This window comes from Chenopodium album, chromosome 23 (assembly GCF_948465745.1).
Source record: "Chenopodium album chromosome 23, dcCheAlbu1.1, whole genome shotgun sequence".
NCBI classification, from domain to species: Eukaryota; Viridiplantae; Streptophyta; class Magnoliopsida; order Caryophyllales; family Amaranthaceae; genus Chenopodium; species Chenopodium album.
Window position 1 is genome coordinate 5,788,998 of NC_137856.1, and position 21,814 is coordinate 5,810,811.

At 32.6% G+C, this 21,814-nt stretch overlaps 1 protein-coding gene across 2 annotated transcripts; it reads right to left on the reverse strand.

The window, feature by feature from the left end:
- Positions 1 to 11,340: 11,340 nt before the first annotated feature.
- Positions 11,341 to 17,694, reverse strand: LOC145608514 (auxin efflux carrier component 4-like). Of its 2 annotated transcripts, none has more exons than XM_081664129.1 (6): positions 16,160 to 17,694; positions 15,624 to 15,921; positions 15,146 to 15,231; positions 13,114 to 13,271; positions 12,776 to 12,852; positions 11,341 to 12,061 (listed from the first exon to the last, which is right to left on the reverse strand). In XM_081664129.1, the coding sequence occupies exons 1-6, from the start codon at positions 17,484 to 17,486 to the stop codon at positions 11,995 to 11,997; spliced, it is 2,013 nt and encodes a 670-aa protein (XP_081520255.1). In that variant the 5' UTR covers positions 17,487 to 17,694; the 3' UTR covers positions 11,341 to 11,994. The 2 variants fall into 2 exon arrangements, with proteins under 2 accessions (XP_081520255.1, XP_081520254.1); XM_081664128.1 differs by having other exon boundaries at positions 15,624 to 15,939.
- Positions 17,695 to 21,814: the final 4,120 nt, after the last annotated feature.

Sequence of the window (21,814 nt, forward strand, 5' to 3'; positions counted from 1 at the left end):
AGGGGCTACTCCCCTCATTGCCATATGGTTTTGAGGTGGAACCTCCTTAGTCGTATAAAGTGGACAGTTGTGTCGGGTGTAGCCTAGGCCCGTTTATCATCACATCTCCTATCACTTAGGATTTTGGAAGACCTTCTAATAGCATCTCTCTCGTTACAAGTTGTATGTACTATTTTCATCCATATAACTAGATTAGATCCATGCGATGCACGGATTGCAAAATCTTTTGAAATGAAATAGCTTAATTCCATAATTATTTCCCTTATATGCTTATAAATTAGATCATAAAAATATATTTATCATCATAAGTTACATGAGCTATAACAAAATAAAAAATTGAATGCCAATCTGATCTAATCAAACCTTATGCATACGAATTTATTATATACTCCATCTAAGAGTTCGAAATACAAAATAAAAATACTTGTAATCTACAAATCCTGTTAAATGACCAATTCAATCAAAAGCTTAAGCCAATGGTTGAACCCATGATTATGTTTTTATACTTTATCAACTCTAAGTTAAATAAGTAGAAGCAGTGAAGCACCTTGAAAATACAAAATAATGATAACACTTAACCACAACATTAAACTTACCCACAACATTATATAACAAACATTCATATTATTAGTACATGCATGACTTTATAACAAACATTCATAATAATAAAAATAAAAAAGGTTTTAATCACTACATAACTCCAATTGACTAGATGTAATGTATTTTGCATAGTGCATAGATACTAAACCATTCGATAATTAAAACTGTTAATGTATTGGTGTTTTGACACTATTCCCCTTTGGTATCATTTGGTTTCATTAATTTTTAATATTTATATCAATGTTCATTTGTGGTATCCTATGTTTTGCTCTACATAAAAATAGTAGTTTTTTTATTATTTCCCTTATATGCTTGTAAATTAGATCATAAAAATATATTTATCATCATAAGTTACATGAGCTGTAACAAAATATAAAATTGAATGCCAATCTGATCTAATCAAACCTTATGCATACGAATTTATTATATACTCCATCTAAGAGTTCGAAATACAAAATAAAAATATTTGTAATCTAAAATCCTTGTTAAATGACCAACTCAATCAAAAGCTTAAGCCAATGGTTGAACCCATGATTATGTTTTTATACTTTATCAACTCTAAGTTAAATAAGTAGAAGCAGTGAAGCACCTTGAAAATACAAAATAATGATAACACTTACCCACAACATTATATAACAAACATTCATATTATTAGTACATGCATGACTTTATAACAAACATTCATAATAATATAAATAAAAAAGGTTTTAATCACTACATAACTCCAATTGACTAGATGTAATGTATTTTGCATAGTGCATAGATATATACTAAACTATTCGATAATTAAAATTGTTAATGTATTGGTGTTTTGACACTATTCCCCTTTGGTATCATGTGGTTTCATTAATTTTTAATATTTATATCAATGTTCAGTTTTGGTATTCTATGTTTTGCTCTACATATAAATAGTAGTTTTATTTTTTTTATTATGTATATTGTAGGCAGTTACATTATAAAAATCAATGAAATAAAATTAATAAATATATATATATTTGGTGTAGGCAACCAATAGGAATGATCATGTGAAATATGAATGGAGAAACAACAAGTGGGGCACATCATCAAACGAGATGTTTCAAGTAAGATGAATATAGTTTATGAAATGAAACTATCATCGTTGGATCACTAACAAGTAACAAGCTAAAGGGCAAATAAATAGGTTGAAAAAAAAGGCTTATATTATTGATTGAATTGAAGTGATATTGATCGAGGTGTGGCTTGATTTGGTTGTCTTAAAATGAAGTTGGCCTAATCATAAGCATGTCCTTGCATGTGTGGTGTTACTTGTGTACGTTAAAGCCATGCACACGAGGACACCGCCTTTATGTTAGTTCAAATATTATTGAACCCTACCATGTATTTCAAATTAGCTAGTCTATTCATTCATCTATGGACTTTGGTTATGCTACGTTTGCTCTTTGGATTTTGCATTTTGGATCACTTTTTAAGATTATTAATCATCTAGTTAACATTTGTCATTATGTGTAGAGTTGTTTACTATATGGCAAAAATATCATCTTTCTTGCATTATTGTTAATAGTATTCATTATTCTTGTCAATCTTTATCATTATAATTTTAATCATTTGTATATGATTTATACGTCACTGAGTTTTAGTCGATTAACTTGCAACCCTACTTATTACATAATTAAATGTATACACAACTTAAAAGGTTTTGACCAAGTGACATGAAACTGTTTTTAGGGCAACAAACGAGGCAAGTTGATTTGAGTCGAGTGATTATTGATTTTAGCACCATTTAAGATATAGTTAGGTTTTGGAATTGGATTTTGAAATCAAACTAAGAAAAGCTAGATCGAAAATATTTATGTAGGTCGTAAATCATTAGTGCATGATGTTGATTGATTAGGCTTTAATAATTAAAATAGTGATAAATATTTCTGTAATTAATATATTTAATGATGAGAAACTTTAGAATTTGTAGTATGTACGGAGCATATCATTTCACACAAAAAAATATATATAAGATGTTCCACTACAATGACTTACTAACTTCCATATTGGACTTTTGTTGCTACGGATCGGATCAAACATAATGTGCCATAATAAACTCTTTAACTTAATTAGCTTGTTCAACAAAAGTAGTTTATCTTTGAAAGTTTTAAATTTTGTTTTCTTTGAATTTTGATGTAAATTTAAGGCTGAATTGAGCTATGGTCGAGTATATATATACACGTGTATTAAAACGACCTTTCACAAACATTAACTCGTCAAAGAGGATTTTTTGTTCAAGCGACTACTTACTTAACAAACATGATTATTTTACCAATCATTAACCGAGTTTTTCACGTACAATTAGTTTTAGCAAACAATCAGCTCATTTACAACTTTATGTGCCATAACCCTACTCCAAACTTAACAAACAAGATTTGACTGATCATTAACCGAGTTTTCACAAGTAGTTTTAGCAAACAATCGACTTCTTTACAACTTTATGAGCCATAACCCTACCCCAATGATTCTTGCCAATGCATGGTGTATCGAAGCTGGCATATATACATGGTTTTCCTCGCATATATCGGCATCCCATGTTGCAACAAGATGTTAAATGATCAATTCAACCAAAAGCTAAGCTGATGGTTAAATCCTAATATCGGTTTAGATACTCTATCATGCCCCCTCATATGAGAGCTCATTGGGCTTGAAGTGTGGATTTAGCATGGGCCCCTACCACCCTAACCCCCTACCACCGGCCAACCACCTTTTCCATGTCCTTTAATTTGCCAGCCGCCCCCCTTTCCCTTTGGAAACCTCCCGACATCCCCAACCTATCCTTCCCCCCGACTAGCAACCCCCACCCTTCCGATCCCCTAAATAATAAGTTTCTAACCCCTCTTTTATTCCACCCTAAAACAACCCTCCTCTCTTTTGCGGGCCGCACCCCAAAATGGCGGAGGAAGATCGTTTCAGGGAGGGGGTTATTTCGAGGTAAGGGAAAGGAGGGGATGGGGGTTGGAAACAGATAAAGAAAGGGGGGAGGGGGAAATTGAAGAAAGGGGGGAGGGGGGAAATCAGGGAAAGGGGAAGGGAGAAGGGTCACCGATAGTGCGGGAAAAAATGTGGGTCGCTAGTGGTGTCGGGAAGGGGGTAAATCAGGGGCTATGTAGTTGGCGGGGTGGGTCATTGTTCGTCGGTGGGGTTGTTGGTCGTAGGTGATTGTTTTTTTTTTTTAGTTTCTAAAATATACTTTTATTATTTTTCTGATTTTCATAAGTATCCAATACTCCCTCCGTCATCCTATAATACTTGGGACGTTGGGGTGGACACGTAAATTAAGAAAACTACAAGTGGGTCCATTTAAAATATTTGTTTATTATGTAAAAGATTCTCTTTTGTATTTTTATATTTTAAGAAAACAATAAGTGGGGGTGTGGTGGGGGTAGTGAGGAGAGAGAAAATGTGGGAAAAATATTATTTTATTAGTGTCTCATTTTATAATTAGTAACGTGTCAAATACTGTGGGACAAACGAAAGTGGGAAGTGTGTCAAGTATTATGGGACAGAGGGAGTATTAATGTTAAAGAATTTTTATCAATTTAGAAAATCATCTGCATGATGTCAAAATTATTCTTGGTAATTAACTTTGACTATCCTAAATAGAAAAATCTGCCTCAATCTCCTTTTTTTCTTTCTCCTAAACTCTAGCATCTATTGTTAATTTTGAAGGAGCTTTCATCAGATAGTAAAAAGCACAAAAATTTGTTTCTTTTAAGTTTATTTGTTTTTTAAATTAAGTTATAATAATCTCTCCCACGAAAGAAAGGGTTTGTCTCATCTGAAAGAGAAGGTTTTTTTCAATCTCTCTCGAAAGACATGATTTTTCAAACTCTTTCGAAAGACAAGATTTTATTTACGTCTGATATTGTCTCCAGTCTTGCGGGGCTACGATTGATTATTGCTCGAATTCGGGTTATGAAATCATTACACATAAGTTTTTTCTTCATCACCAAATTGTAAAGCGACAACAGATCCACTCAAAAAGTTGTATGAGACAACGAATTGAGAATGTGCCAATTGTTAATATCAACGTATTTGGAATCTTAGCCCATCCCCAGTTAATTCTTGTTAGATTTTGCTACATATGTTTTCATTATCATTAATTGTCAATTGTAGATGTCGTATGACTTTAATTAATGAAATATACTGTCCTGTAAGACTTTTGTAGAACAATGAAAATCATTTAAATGATTTTTGAATATATAATAAAATAAAGAGAGACCATTTTATTTAGGTGCACCCATTACCTGATCAATATTGGTCTCAACACCCTGAACTATAGCTTGGGTGCACCCATCAGACCAAACTTAGTGGTAACTGACACATTATCGACTATTATATTGGGTGCAATGCGTGCCATTAATGGGTATTTTAGGCACTCAACTGAGACATTTCTAATAATGAAAGGGTAATTGATGGCGTGCACTATTGTCCCTTAATTAATATTTGGTGGTGTTCTAGCTACTAGTCAAACTTCAGGGTGTTGCTACACTCAAACTATAATTCAAGGTGTTGAGGCTAAATTTGACTTTTTTTGTAGCCATGAACTTACAACACGGGGTAGCTTATGGTAATTAGTTTTTACTTGATTACCGAAACATTTTCATCAAAATTGATTGTTGTTTAATGTTAGGATTTTTGAGATTGCAAATAAAACCCTTGCTAGACCCCTTAGCTTGATCGATTTTATTTTTCTCGGAGAAATTAATTAATCTAATGGTCATATTATTTGGGTTGTAAGAAGCCAAATGATGTCTTTGAGCTGTAGTATGTTTTAATCATATATAGGTTAGTTATAATTATTATTATTATTGTTATTATTATTATTGACTAGAAAGGGCAAAAACCAATTTAGACCAAAAGGATACACATACAAAGATCCGACATGACCCGACCCAAGCATACATCCGATTAGACACATCGAAACATCTGGTCAAACTACACCCATAATCGTAGCACCATTTACATAGACAATGGGTAATTTAAGGTAATGGATGCTAAAAACTACCTTCCAAGGATTGGAAGGGCACCCATCCTGCGCCATATATGGACTGCAGCCTAGTGAGTTGTAAACTTGTAAACACCCCTTCACCTTGGTAGGGACTGTTCTTTTGTAACCACACAAATTCCCTGCCAAAGGCTCTTCTACAAAACCGTAAGAGCCAAGGGGACACTAAAGATGGTTGTCAATGTCACATTCAAGGGTATCCAATCTTTTTCTCCTTTTTTTATATGCTTTGTATGTTGTGAAATAAACAAATTGGTTAGACCAAGCTGATAAATGAGTCTGGGTCACATCCATCACGAATGTCCACTATACAAATTTAATTAAAAATGTTCCACTTTAAAATCATATGGCCATAAGGGGAGTAGCTCCTTAGCCTTATAAAGTAAATAGAACTTTCTTGTTTCTGCAATGTGAGATACATTTCCATACTTTTACGGTCTTTTAATGTGAGACAACACTTTCACTCACATGTGGGTTTGCTGATGAGCTTAAGTGCTCTACACAAACTCATCTAAAAGTATTTTCTAAAATATATATTTTTTAATGAATAAATTAAATTATTTTGTTGTATCACTTTCATGAATTGTAGAGTCCTATCTTATCATATATCAATATATCTTCTTCTACTTAAGGAATTTTCTTTCTTTTTTTTTAAAGTCTCAATTCTTATGAACAATAATGGAGGCAGACCTAATATGGTTTAGAGTTACCATCATTATTAACCTAACAAATTGGAGAAGCAAAGAATGTGTAAATCTTGAGCACATGAGTGTAGTATGGGCTTCCACATGAAGATGGGCCCCCTTTTAGGGCTTTTATTTCTTACGTGGATTTTTCCACAAGGTTGGACCTTGTTTTTGTTATATGTCATTGGTTTCTCATTAATGCCTTTTGGTCCATTTTTTTTTTACCAATTTTGTCCCTTTACCATTTAATTTGATACACTTGCATCATACGAAGTATGACATACAATCTGTTGTCGTAGCAATGAGGTATTGGCTTAGTAGTTGAGACAAAGGTCCTGTGTATTAGAAGTGATCCAAAATTCAATTGTGGCCTTAGCTTCAAATCTCATGCTCAAACCTGTAAAGAAGTTGCGGATTTTGACAGTTTTGCGAGACAAGATTCCTAGTGTATAAATAAAAGTTCTTTCATTTATAAAAAAAAATTGTTCTCAATTGATATCAATTACAATCCGTACAAGTCAGATCTAATCAATAAATATAATTTCAGTTTAACAAATAAAAAGCTGATCCAATAATACATGGCTAGATGGCCTAAATCTTGGTCTTTTTACATGTGGATAAACATTATTTTTCTTCTTTCATGATTGGCATCCGATAAGGATAGCAAGAGTAGTGTAAATTGAAGAAGCTCAGCTACTGATATGAGCATAAAAAGAACAAAATACTAACATTTGATGTTATTTAAAATAGTGACAGAACATAATGGTAGGAACTCCTATCTCCCAACAATAATTAAACAATGTGTAGAACTTGATCATAAAATTGTTGATTTTTTTTTAACTATGGTAAAATTTATAATCACCCCTACAACAATGAATAATTAATGCTTATACAAATTCGTACCTTGGCTTAAGTTGTAAGAAGATTTGCGTTTGATTAATTACAAATTTACTAAATGATAGTCCCTTATGGCCTATTTTTAAGGCCTGTTCACATTTATTTAATTTCCGTTTAGTTCAGTTCAGTTCAGCTCCAATCAGTTCAGTTCAGCTTCAATCAGTTCAGTTCAGTTCAGCTCCTAATTTCCCTCTCTAATAAAATATTCATTTCATCTTAGTTCAGTTCAGTTCAGCTCCAATCAGTTCAGCTCAATTCAGTAAATGTGAACAGGCCCTTAATCCCAAATTGATAGTCCCATTTGCTTTTTTCAAGTACCATTAATATCAATTTTCTTAATCAAAATTCCCTCCAATTGTAACAATATTTGTGCAAATTTAACTTTTTAATGTAAAATTTGTTTTTCAATGTATTAGTTTCTCTCTTTACTATTTTACATACCAATGTAAATTTATCTTTTCAATGTAATTTTAATACTTTTATTTAAGTTTCTTAATTCCCGTGATTTTTGCCCATAAGGGACTATCATTTAGAGACGGAGGGAGTAAAAATATTGCCCAGATTTTTGTAGTAGTCATATAGATATAGTTGATGTATTTGTTATGCAAAAGATAGCTAGATGATGAGTTGGTTATTTAAATAATAAACAAACCCTTTAAATAATAAAATAATATAAGCTCTGAATAGTAATTTAAGTTTAATTTGAAAATTTTGATTTCAACAAAACTAATTTAAGTAAAATAATTTAATTTCAATAAAAGTTCTTGATGTGTAAGAATTGTTTCCTTTTAGGGATTAAATTCGGTTAGTTGTTACGTTGTCATTCGAATAGTTGTAGGACGAGTCCCACTAATTAAAATAGTTTTCAACATAACCTTTAGAAAGATTTTTTTTTTAAACCATTACTAGCTCAATCAAATGATATCATTATGAAAAAAAAAAAAAAAAAAAAACACTATAGATATATCTTATTATTAGGTCTAAACTTAGTCATGTTTTCAAATGAGTATATAGGCCAGGGCATTGCTTAGTTAGTACAAGTAAGTGTTCATCAAAGGTCTTTGGACAATAATTCCCTTCCCTTTATAATATCTCTCCACATTGAAGATTGTGAGGAATTAGGAATTAGAATTGGAAATGGAGAGTATACTTCATTGTGGTTTCATCACTGGGTTGGAAATGAACCCTTGTACAAAATCATTCCAACTGATATTCCACAACCTAAGTGTCATTGGAGGGTTTCAAATATTATAAGGAATGGGAAGTATATTGATGATGTCAAATATCTCTTACCAACTCACATTTGAAACCAAATCCTTTGCACCCCTATTTGCCAATCTGAGCCCCTTTCTCTTCTGATCAATTAAGATGGAAACATCATGTGTCTGGAGTCTTCACAATAAAATTAAAACTGCCTACTTTCTCTCAAAAAATCCAGCCCCTTATTCACTCCCTTTTCCTTTCAGTTGGAAAACATTTTGGAAGCTCAAAGTTCCATTTAAATACAAAATGTTTATGTGGAATTGTGTCCACTCCATTCTACCAACTACTTCTCTCTTAGCTTTCAGATTTCTAGGTTTTGACCCAGTATGCTTAAGATGTCAATCCCCTTTTAAAGATTTCATTCATCTTTTTAGGGACTGCTTTTCTTCTAGTATTCTCTGGAAAATGATATTACAGAAGATCAAACCTCCCCCAAATTTTAATTACACAACTTTCATGAATTATGACTGGAATGCTTGGCTGTTGTATAATTTCACCCTTACACCTAAATAGAAATCTATTTTTATCATGGGTCTTTGGCATATATGGAGACTAAGAAATGGTTTTATCTTTAACAATGAGGTCTATAATTGTAATTTTGTTTTTAACAGATTCATTATAGATTATCAAATCAATTCATTTGTGTTGCAGGGAACTGTTGGATGTAAAGGGAAAAACTCAGATGGTGCTGGTCCTTCCATAGCCAAGCTTCCTTACTGGAGACCCCCAAGAGGTGGATGGTTAAAGCTCAACACTGATGCTTCATGGATTTCCACTGAGAAAGGAGGAGGAGGAGGAGGAGGAGTCTTCAGAAATGATAAGGGAGAGTGGTACTTTGGCTACTCCAGCAAATATAATGCTCCAAATTCATTAGGAGCTGAACTGTATGCTTTAAGGGATGGCCTAAACTTTGCTCAAGCTATGCCACTGCAATTCCTAGAAGTGGAGACTGATGCTCAAGCCATCAAAGGACTACTCAATAGGGAAGGGGATCAAATGCATAATGAGCTGGCTGCAGTCATCATTGATGTAGCCAGAGCTATTAACAACTAGAATATGGTCATCATCTTCAGTACCATTCCAAGAGACCTGAATTGCTTGGCACATTACTTAGCCAAATATGCTATGACAATGGCTGTAGGTCACACCCCACATTACATTGTGCCTACCAATTGTGTTGCTGCTTATGAAGATGACCTTAATGCTTTACGTGCTCAGCCCAATCCTTAGACTTCTGTTCATCTGTATGTTAGTTAATTATCTGTTGAACAATCTTCTAGTTGTAGTTTTAAAACATTGTGCTACTTATATTGTTCAAAGGGTACATTTTGCTTCACGCACTGCTTTGAATAGTTAGGCTGTAATTATGGGGCTCCAGCCCAAGTAATATATGCTTCTATTTGTGTTAAAAAAAGAGTGTTCATCAAAGGTGTAAATGCATGTGTTGCATTTTCCTCAAAACATAAAATTAAAATGCTCCTTAGTTCTTTGATTACTTTGTATTTTATTGAAGAGGGCCAGAGTTTGGATTTTCAACATACTTTAGTAAAATTAGTTGACGTAAATGACCAATACATTTATATTCTAAAAACCAAATTTACCAAATTAAATAATCACAAATGTGTTATCCATGGTCATAAGGGAAGATCGATCTTGGTTATGATGGGCAGGGCTGACCCCACCTACAATTATCTGAGACGTCTAATAAAGTAATAGATGCTTATAAAAAGTTGTATCGGAGGATCAAACCTCCCCCTCCGTCCCAAATTTTGTGGCCCAATGCCCGTCACTGCATAGTCATACATATTCTCCATTGTTTTTTTTTACCATAGTTATAACTTCCTTTGTTTCATTGACCTTATACAAGTGTGCCTTAGCTTTAAGTTTTTGCTTGGAACCATATTGTTAAAGTGGAGAAGTATTGGAGAAAACGGCTTAGCTTCGTATATTCCATTAATCACAAATATATACCGAATACAAAGGAATACCTAACTTGCCTAAAACTCCTAACAAGATAGACTTGCCAAATATACAATATTAACATAAATATAACAAATCAAACCAAACTCTAATACATATTGACTCCTTTTCCACATCCAATAAAGTAAATAATGGTATGTTTCTTTGGAGCCACAAAATATATTGCCATCTTGCCATATGCCAACATTTTTAGGGTTCGTCTTTGGCTAATAAATCCTTTAGATTTTTTCATCCATTAGTCTACAGGAATCAAATAGATAAGCATACATCAATCTCAACCAAGGACAAAGTTGTCTTTCCACCAACAAATTAAACTATTAAAGTACTAATAACATTATGTTACCATTGTATTCACTTTTGAAAGTTTCCTCCAACTTTATAAGCCAACAAGGTTATCTAGTCTCCCACAACTCATTAGGTACAAAATTACTCGTCCATATTTGATTCTCACAACTCATTTGGTATGAATTACTATGTATACAGAATCATAACATTTACGATAATGATCCTATTAAATTTGTATACAATTGAACATTGAACATCTCTTACAAATGTTCATTATTCCATAAAATGTCCTCGACCAAGATTTTATTTCAATAGATAATAACAAAAGGCCGCATTGTGCCGTTATGCGCATAAATAGTTGGAGTAATATGGTACACATGCACTGCCCTAAAAATAGAAACTATGAAAAACACACGATACTTTGTCAGAGAAGCATGAACCGCAAATATTGTTGACATGATCTACAACTAGAAAGTAGAATCTAACCTTACAAGTTAAAATAGCCAAACATAATAAAATATTCTACAATGACAACTTCTTTACTCTTTGCTAAAAACATCTAGAAGACTACAACCATTGAATTTTTTTCAAATAAATAAATTGAAAAAAAGAAAAACAATTTGCATTTACAAATCAAAATTTACATTCAACCTCTTCATCAATACAATACTAGTATACTACACACGGAATATTAATCTTACATCAAAAAAAAAAAAAAAATCTAATTAAATAGCAATCCACGTTGCTACAACTAATAATAATAATATTCCGTAATAGTTAAATAAACTACTAATTAACAATAATATAAAAATTGGGGACCCACAACTATCCCTATTTTCCTCTCTTTTGCCTGCTTTTCCCAAACTTTTGATAAAAAAATTGAGATTACAAATTTTTTTGGGGTGGTCTAAAGTTTGTGGGAGCATGATCCTCAAATTAGGCAGCAAATTCCTTCAATAAGTCAAATATCTTTAGCTCTAACAACCAATCACCTTGATTTGCTTGGTGAATGTGAATTAGTAGTTTCACTTTTCCAATATCCCAATTTGACCATTGTAGTCTTGAGAGTTGAGAGTATCTTGAAAGTGGGAAAATTTTTGTACCCTTTTTTTTAGGGCACCCAATTACATCCAAACACCTTGGACTTTTGGAATTAATTAACTTCTTCTCCCCAAAATTGATGGATAACTTCGAAGTAGTAATAAGCTTAATTAGCTTAATCTCATTCTTTGGTGAAGAAATGGAGTAGAATTTTTATAACCCTAAAAGGATGTAGTAGACCAAGGTAATTGGTAGCGCTATCAACATCCCAAAGATCACGCTGTACACAAAAATTGAAACACTAAGTGTTAAAACTTTTAACAACAATTTATATGTAGCCATCTAGTAATAGCCGGTGTGGCGAATTTTAATTCGTCAAACAATTTATTATACAAAAATCACAAATAGTGAAACTATAAAGTATGTAAAACAATTTATTATGAGTAATAGTTATATTCAATGTAATTTGGTCACTTGAAAATATTTTAATAGACTGTCACTTGTCAATTTGAAATCTAACACAATATTATTGGTTGTTTAATTGTTTTTAATATTAATATAATATTCATTTTTTTTTTATTTATATCCATAATCTTCAAGAAGAATACTTATATGAGAATAAAGAAAGCATTACTATAGTCTGTAGACAACAACTCTAATGTTACATCACACAATAGCTAGGTTATTAGCATTAATTATCATGATTTATAAGATAAGATTCATGTAACATAGATTATAATTACTTTGAATATTTAATCATCAAGAAAAATCAACTTTTCACGTGTAGTAAAGTATAATGCAACATGATGAAATGCAAATTGATAGTCATTAAAGTTTGCCGTTCTTTTGATTAGCAAATTGCATCTGGTTAGGCACGTAAGCATGTTACAATTCATATTATATATATAAAGTTTCTTACTTTCTTTTTTCAATTAAATAAAAATTCATAATATATAAAGTAAAATAAAGAAATAGCTTTAGAAAATGTACTTACGCAGTGCTCAGAATGGCTGGATGATTGTTGTATTCTTTGGCAAAAACAAACGGGACAATCCCTTGAGGAAGTGCTGCCTGTTTTTTACATAAAAAATATTATAATTAGTCTACATTTATATGCCATGTTATTCATGCTGTAAAATAAGTCATCATTCTACTACGCTATGACTGAGTGCGTCCAATTCACCTGGAATTTTCTAAAATAAATTTTTAAAATTTGACTGTTTGTGATTAACTAATTTAAATTAAATTAGCCTAAATTAGACTTAATTAACATTGAGATTTAATTTTTGTAAAAATATATATTGGGTTGTCGAGTAAGTCTTGAATACAAACCTGAACAATGGCAATTCGTAGAAGATCGCCCCTTAAACCAATAGCAATGGCAGCCACCGCCATAACGGCCGGACCGGTAAGAAATCTAACAGCCATAGCAAAGGTGGCAACTTTATTCCCACATGCAATCATCTTTGGTTGTAGAGCCATGAACAAACCTTTCAAAAGTTTCCATTTATACAAAAGAAAACAATTATTCTCTAGTCATAAATCATAGTAGTACAAGTATAAGTGTATAAACAAATTATGCATCCTACTCATATTAGCATCCACCAATATAATTTGCAGAAAATATGTAACACAAAAACATGAGATAAGGTTTTAATTGTTAGTACGACCTAATGGCCTTCATGCTAGGACCACAAACCTACGCAGCACAAAGGTATTGGTCCCACATTTTTGTACATACGTCAGTCCATTACTAACCACAACTCTAAATCATGTCAATGGGACTTTTGACATTGTTGTCGAATTTTCAGTATTATTTATCATATTTAATTAAGATCGATTGATTTGAGAGAGGTTCTTATCTTATAGCATCGATCCTTCATCTTACGAAGTACTTATCTAAATAATTTAGCTCAAGCCTAATGATTCATTTACTCTTTTATGTTATATATCAAGTACAATATTAGTAATATACGAAAAATGTGTAATCAATGTGAGCTAACAACTAACATTATAGCTCAACCAATTATGAAATTATATCAAAAGGACATACATATAGGTGATTTGACAACGATATAGAGAAATTGTGTTCCAATAGTTAATACTCCGTCATGACATGATTTATTTAGGGCATTTAAGAATATACCATACCAATTTATTAGGAGTTCTTAAAAATTTATGTAAAATTAATAGGTTGATTGCTTTTCTTAGACATTGCATGATGAGAAAAATAATGGTAATTGAATATCGTGTTCATCGATTATGTGATGAAAATTTAAGAAGACTTGGTTATTGTACTAAAAAAATTGTTACTGTAGTACTTAATCTCAAAAGAATTTTATAATTGTGAGTATGACCTAACAATGAACATACATCATAAAATCTTTCTTTATATCTTTTGCCAAAAAAAAAAAAAAAAAAAAAAAAAAAAAAAAAAATTGTATCTACTGTTTTATGTTTAGCAAAATCCTTTCCAAAATACGACACAATATTATAAGTAATAATATGTTTGCTTCAAATCTAACGACAATTGATTCCTCAACTATGTGTCATCTCATTAATATGAAGCACATTTGTCCCTTTATCTAATGATAAAGATCATGTTACAGACTTTAAAGTCCAACTAGTATGAGTTTATAATAAAAGAAAATGCTGTATAATACAACTGTATATAATCAATTTCATTTTCAATTCAATTGGAGATAAATTATAAGACACGTGAATTTAACATAAATTCCTAAGTTAATATAGTTCTGATAACTATAGAAAATACATGTTAATATCAAACACTATATATACTATCGATATTTCAGTTAATCTAACTAATTAAATAGTTGACATAAAATGACATTACCTAATTGCCCTCAAACAGTAATTTCCACAGCATTACCCAGCTAATAGAGAATAATTACCCCTAAGGCCCTAACAAACAAAGAATACTAGCAACAAGGCCAGATGCTAGATTGGGACAACCATGATCAAAGAAGCTAAGGGAGAAGAGAGAACACTTTAGTAAAAGCAAAAGCACCGAAAAAAAGAGGACATAATTGAAGCATATGGTTAAATGTCAGCTTTGCAACAGTGTCCAAATAAAATTAGCATAAAGAAAAACGAGTTCAACTTATTTTATCTAAATTTATCTTATAAACGGGCTCTAAACTTTTCTATATAGAAGGTAGACATAAAAGCGAAAATCCATCCCAAATAATTGCAATTGATTGAAATAAAAAAGAGAACTTTAAAAATATTATATTTATTATATAATTTGGTGTTCTAGCAAATGGACCTACATGATCGGTTAAGAAACATAGCACATGGGAAATTGGGAAGCATCAACCAGAAACGTTATGGGAGTATAACTCACCTAAGCTGAACATAGCCATACCAAGTCCAGCATCTGAAAGTATTGAGATTGATTTCTCTATTATTATCGGCATTTTCACATGAAACCTGCATTTGTAACCAAACATTCATAAATCTTTATAGCTATATAATTCATTAACAAACAAAAGCAAACAAACAAAACACTCCTACTTCATATGTTCGGATTTAATTGTTACTTTATACGTTACTGCTTACTGATAGTTCTGATTAAACCAACAACGTGACTATTAATTCTTGATAGAATGATTGACTATAAGTTGGTTTTTAAAGACGTTTTAGTGTAACACAAAAGATAAAAATTATTTTAATAGTAATCTATTAATCAATTAAACCGTTATAATCGAGAGAGTATGTAATTGTAGAGCATGCAACACTTTCTAAAAAGGCGAAAACCAAAAAGGTTATGAGAACATTATTTCTTTGGCTAAATTTTCTTTGGTAGGGTCCAATTAACTTACCGAAAAGAAACCAATGACCAAATTAGGCCGATTAGACTTGAATACGTGTTGGGATTTCTGATCAATTTTCTCCAAACCATGATTAAGATTAATCTTGTCATTACACTTGCCGGAGGCATATTTTTAGCACCACCTAATTCCTCCGCTCCCGCCACCGCTTTCGGGTGTACCTCCGCTGTCGAACTCGATCCCAATTTGTTTATCCCCGCCATCGGTATCGCCCCGTCCTTTTCTCTCTCCTCTTCTCCACCTGTAAAGCTGAAATCCTCCCTTGCAAATTCCTCACTTTTCCTAAGCCCTGAAATCAATAATGGGGCTGTTTTTTGGAATTTATATATAATATGCATTTAATCAAATAGACAAATCCAACATTGTTATAATTTTTTAAAGCTGTTTAATTATTTTTCATATATCTGCAGTCAAATTCTGAGTATTAAATAAACTATGAAGTATTTCGTAACATGATTGGTTCGGAAATTCATGACAAAATCACGTATTGCAGAATAAATATAATTAAATTAGTTAAGAAAGTGTACCTTTTGTTTCACCATTTTGTGGCTGATCAGAAACCAACATCCGGATTTCCTTAGCACCTTGATCAGAGCGACCAGATTGATCAGGAGTGCCGAAATCATTACTCCCAAAAACGTGGAGCCCACCAACCTCTGAAACAGGAGAAGCACTAGAGCTCCACACGAACATGTGTAGCTCTTTAGCATCATGGCTCAACTTGCTTTGGTGGTGTCCTTGTCCTTGTCCTTGTCCTTGCCCGGGCTGCGCCAGTTGTTGCGGGCCCGACTTTTCTTGATTCTTTCCACCACTCTTAATACCACCACCACCGGCAATGGCACCGGTTGTGCCATTGACAAACTCCGGATTCGGAGCTGGGTAAGACCCAGTAGCCGAATTCGGAGGATTAGCACCAGGAGGTACTACTGTAGTAGTAGTAGCTCCTGGGTAGAACCCGAACCTTGGAGAAGCGTTCGGGTTCTCATCGAAATTAGAAGGACGAGGGGTAGGTCCTCGTGAGGATTGTACTGAGTACAAGTCGGCAGGCCCGAAATTCGAGAGCCTGCCACCAAATCCTTGGTATCCCATCATAGAATAAAAATCCGAGGTATTGAAATTCGACCCTCTAGGGGTCGGATTTCGAGAGGAGCTGAGACTGTAAATCTCAGCTCCTGTCAAATTAGACGGTCTTGGTGTCATACCAGACAGAGACCGTCTAGAGGCATTAGACTTCCTCACCACAACATGGAGTTTTCCATCTTGTCCAAGCTCAGCATCCGTCTCCAGGAAGTCCCGGCCGTCTAACGAGACGACATCGGAATCAACTTTGAAGGATACTATAGACGCTGCAGTCTCGGGAAATTGTTCCATGATCAGAATCTTTGCCCCACGGTACTCAAACAAGAACAGCAAAAGCGTGTACCAAATGATACACTGCAATACAACCACCTGAACCATAAGACTACCCGAATACGGCCCGTACATCGCAATGAGGAGAGGAATACCCATAACGAGGGTGTTAGGAAGTGTAGAAAGGGAAAAGATCGTTATCATCCACTCGAGGCTACCGTTTCGAGTAAGGTTAGTCCAAAGGGCTAATAACACAAGCATGATCACTTTTTGTAGAGTGTCGGCTGCTATAAAATGAAGGTTCATCTCCCACGGATTATTAGTAGAGATGAAATGAAAGGAAAGGAGAGGCACGGCAAAGATGGCCACGAAACGGTTGATCCCGGAACATTGGTCCGGGGAGAAGATCTTCCACCACCGGACCGACCCGTAAGCCAATATCATAGCCACATACAACGGCACCATGGCCGCCAACACGGTATAGAGGTCGTGCCACGAAATCATCTCTAATCAAATTTCAAAGTACGAGCAATGAATTTCAACCGTTAGGTAACTAACTAGCAAGAGTTGCTAGCTAGCAAAAGGATGAAGATATGTGACTACTACTAGTTTTAGTAAAGGAATGAACTAGTGTTAGAAAGAAGGAAAGAGAGATGGAAGAGTGTGAGTTAATAACTTTACTCTTTGTTTGGTGTTTATTAGATTATAATAGTTGAATATATAAACTTAGTGCAGTTTATATAACCAGAAAGGATAAGGTGCAGTGGGTGGGTAAATGGGGCCCCGAATTATTGTTTTTACAAGTACGGATTACTATGACTTGTAAGTTGTAAGAACTTATTTGAAACAAAAAAAAAAGGTTGATTTATTAGCATTAGAAATTGATTTATTGCACGGTAAAAAGTTAGAGGCACATCAATGACTCTACTGTTGTTTTCGTGCTAATGAAGTGTAGAAATGGCTCGGAGTTGAGGATAATAGGTACGTGTTTTTTAATCCGAGCTATTTTCGTGCTATATTATAGGTAAAAATGGAGGAAAAGGGTAAATTAGAAGTAGTGACATAGTAGAAGGATTTGTAGATTCGGAGTTGGCAGAGTGCTATGCACTTGATTGATTGGATTTTAGTATATTGCCTTGATCTCTTTGACTTGATTATAAGGTGGAGGACAATTTAACCTCTATAATATGCTTTCTTGTTATTGGATTTTTTGGTAGGTTGCACTAGAGGAATAAACTGTCAAATTTATACTGTTTCATTGACCATAATTATCAAGCCATCAAGGAATGAAGGCTTGATGGAAATTTTTGCATCTTACAACAATGAAGTTGTGGGATCAAATTATAATAAGGGTTCTTGGGGGTGGGGATTTTCTTATCCTTCCCCCCACATCTAATGGGCCTACTCAGCTAACTCGCACTTGATTAACCAATGCGAGATTTTAATTTAATTAAGCCTCCTTTACCTGAAATAATAAAATCACAATTGAGTTAATTTTACAATATAATCATGATAACGCAAATTAAAATAGTGAACATTCAATTGTTGGGATGACTACAATAATTTTTTAACCAGTATAATGTTTTGATCAAGATTTAATTGTAATATGTAAAGTGAGAACATTCAATTCAGCTAAAAACTTTATTATATTTTCAAATATAAAGTCTTGTGCCAAAATACAAGAATTATTTATTTTTTTCATTCACTTTGGGTTGCAAAGTTTTGACTGTCGTGTATGCCAATACATAATTAAAATAATTAATATCTCTATTTTTTTTTTGAAGCGACTAATATCTCTAATATAAGCAAAATTATCAAAATTTGATATCTATAAAAATCATCTCAAGATAAATGTAACAAATAAATCTTTAAAATTTTGATATCTTTAAAAATCTATCAAATAAATCTTTACAATTATTATCCATTTGAACATATGTGGTTTTCTTCAAAAAGAAGTTTTAAAAATAAATAAATTAAAACATAAGTGATCACAATTAGTCAATTATACATATGTGCATGAAGACCGTAAAAAGTAAAAAATGTAACAAATAAAAGGACTAGAGGAAATAAGCCATGGCCGTAGAATAGGGAGTGCAAAGTGCTCCCTAGCACAGGGCCCCGATTATTAGATGGACTATTTTTTTTTCAATTCTTATTTAATTTTTATATAAAGCTGCAACTTTCAAGAGCCTCCTTATTTGTAATGCACATCATATTCCCTCTATTAATCCAAGCTCCCATATTAATTTCTAACACTTTTCATATTCTTCTATCAATTCAAATTAGTATTTTCACAATTACATCAATTCAATTCCATGAAATTGTAATGTATATATCCCCATTCCAGAATTTTTGATGTAAAAAAGTTAATTGCAGCGAAATTAAAAATTAAACGATTCATATTTCGTAACAACGGCAAAACATTTCAGCAATTAATTTTAATTTTTCATAATTATTTTTATCAAGCTGCTAAATATCTTCCCAATATATAAGGGTTATCTAATTGTGTATGGCGTAAATAATAGGTTAAAAATTAAAATTTTATATGTTTTCAAATTATTAAGGCCCATTTTTTCATTTTAGAACAGGGTCTCCAAAAACATTACAACGGCCATGAAATAAGCTTTTACATGGCATAGTTCTAAATATTATTGTTTAGAGGCATTATAGACGGTACAAATAAGTAAATGAGACAAACAACATGTAATTTTCTTTCCCTCCAAAAAATAAACCTTAATTAAAAATTTAACATTTTTTATTGATCTTTCTAATTTACACTAGAATTCCTCATGGAAATAATTAATTATTCATTTTTTGTTCTTTGGGTTAAATTTCATGACTTCTCATACCATCTAGGACTTCTATCAAAAAAGATTACATGAGTTATTAGATTAGATATTTTCAATCTTGTACCTTGATTTAATTCAGTTTCTCTTGAACCTTGATCATAGCCATGCATTCAACCTTTGAATGTGTGTTCCAATTATGCAATTCTTCTTTAAGTTGTTACAGAACACCGGCCTGTTTGTTCAACGATGTCGTGTAGAATTGAAAAAAGAGGATGATGATGTTTTTTATTTTTGATGGTTTTTAAAAAAAAAAATGAAAAACTATTTATTTTGTATTTTTAAATGAGGCTTATTTTGCCATTTTTATTATTTTTAAATTTAGAGGTTTAATCATTGGATAAAATTACTCCTTTCAAATGAAGGGATTTAAGCGCTACAATATGTATGTAGTTACATGTAAAAATTCTTCTGAAAATAGTTATTAGAGATTTCATGATCATTTGATGACACAAAATGAATCCAACAAATCAAGGTACTTATAGTAAAATTCTTGTCTACTTATACGTTTTGTTCCATTAAAGATTTCAAAATATGCTTTATAGTAAGATTTATTTATCATGTTTCATTAGATTAACTTAAAACGCCATAATACAATAAAGGCCCTATTTGGCAAAGTTAGCGGTAGCATGTAGCTTTTAGCGGTCGAGTAGCGGGTAGCTGTTAAGGTAGCCGGTAGGGACTAACGGACAATTATTAGTGGGTAGAGGTTAGCTGTTAAAGTAACGGTTGATAGTATGGGTGTTTGGCAAAAGTAGCGATTGCATTACTAAAATATACGAAGTATTAACTTTCGAAAGAAAAACTTATTCATAATTTTAAATTTCTAATACTTCACGGCTGGGGAGAAAATCATCTGTCCCATAATTTGTGTCCCACTGGTGCTCCACTAAATATAATTGGTTTTGAAAATATTTATTTGCCTTTTAAAATTTGAGAAATGGGACCTTGTAATTATTACAATCAATGATATAAAGTGGAACACAAATGGAACATGAAAAATGGGACAGAGGATTTAAACCTCTTTTTTTGTTCTATGAACTTCCTATGGAGTATTATTCTCTCTATTCATCTACTTGTATGTTTTACTCCCTTTTGCCTTTATTTACACCCTTGCATTTCATTTCGTACTGTGTTGAAAGTTGAAACCTTAGTCCAATAACTCTTAACTTTGCAGACTAAACAAATAAAAGCTCAACCCAATTCAAACAGGGTAGGTGCCCACATGCAAGGTCCATTACTCCTCTCTTCTCAATTATGTTTTCAGTGTTCTGCAAAATTTCATACACAACACTACGTTATTGAAATAATTATATTAATCAAGGTATATTGGACATTACTAATATAAACTCCATCTATCCTAAAAGATGTTACAGAGTACTATTTTGATTTTGCATGATGTAAATACATACCACTTTGACCGTCAAATTTTGATTTTTATTAATAAAAAGTACAAAAAAAAATGATATATATTTTAGACTACACATTGAAATGATCTAACAATATTTTACATGACTATGATTAAATTTTGAATATATTAGAGATTTTTTGGTTAAATTTTATAAAGACTGATCATGAAAAGTCTAAACCTGATTATCATTTTGAAACGGAGCATGAATATAACATGATTCCTATTGCATGTAATGCCATACTCCGTATTTGTTTATAGTGGCTTAATCAACATTAGTGCAAAACTTATTTACGCTATCTGCGTTATAATGTAGGTTCAAAAAGAAAACTTGGCATAGTTGGCAAAAGCTAGAAAATACAGGGCACTCCATACAAGAGCAAGCAAGTCTTAGGTTAGGATTGAGACGCCCGCGTGCCCAAGGTATGTTAGGTCTAACTAATTGTGGTATAAATATACATTTACCTTATTATTATGACTTCCAAAAGTCTATTTTACGTGCCTTCATTCATGCTCAATCATCATATATATATGTACTACTTGCTAGGAGCATCCGTACCTAAAATAGCTCATTTATG

Coding starts and splice junctions, on each gene's coding strand:
- LOC145608514 (XM_081664128.1), bottom strand. CDS start 17,486: ATGATTTCGTGGCACGACCTCTATACCGTGTTGGCGGCCATGGTGCCG. Junction 13,272..15,145: donor TATGGCTATGTTCAGCTTAG/GTGAGTTATACT, acceptor AACTTTTGAAAG/GTTTGTTCATGGCTCTACAA. Junction 12,853..13,113: donor TACGAATTGCCATTGTTCAG/GTTTGTATTCAA, acceptor TGTAAAAAACAG/GCAGCACTTCCTCAAGGGAT.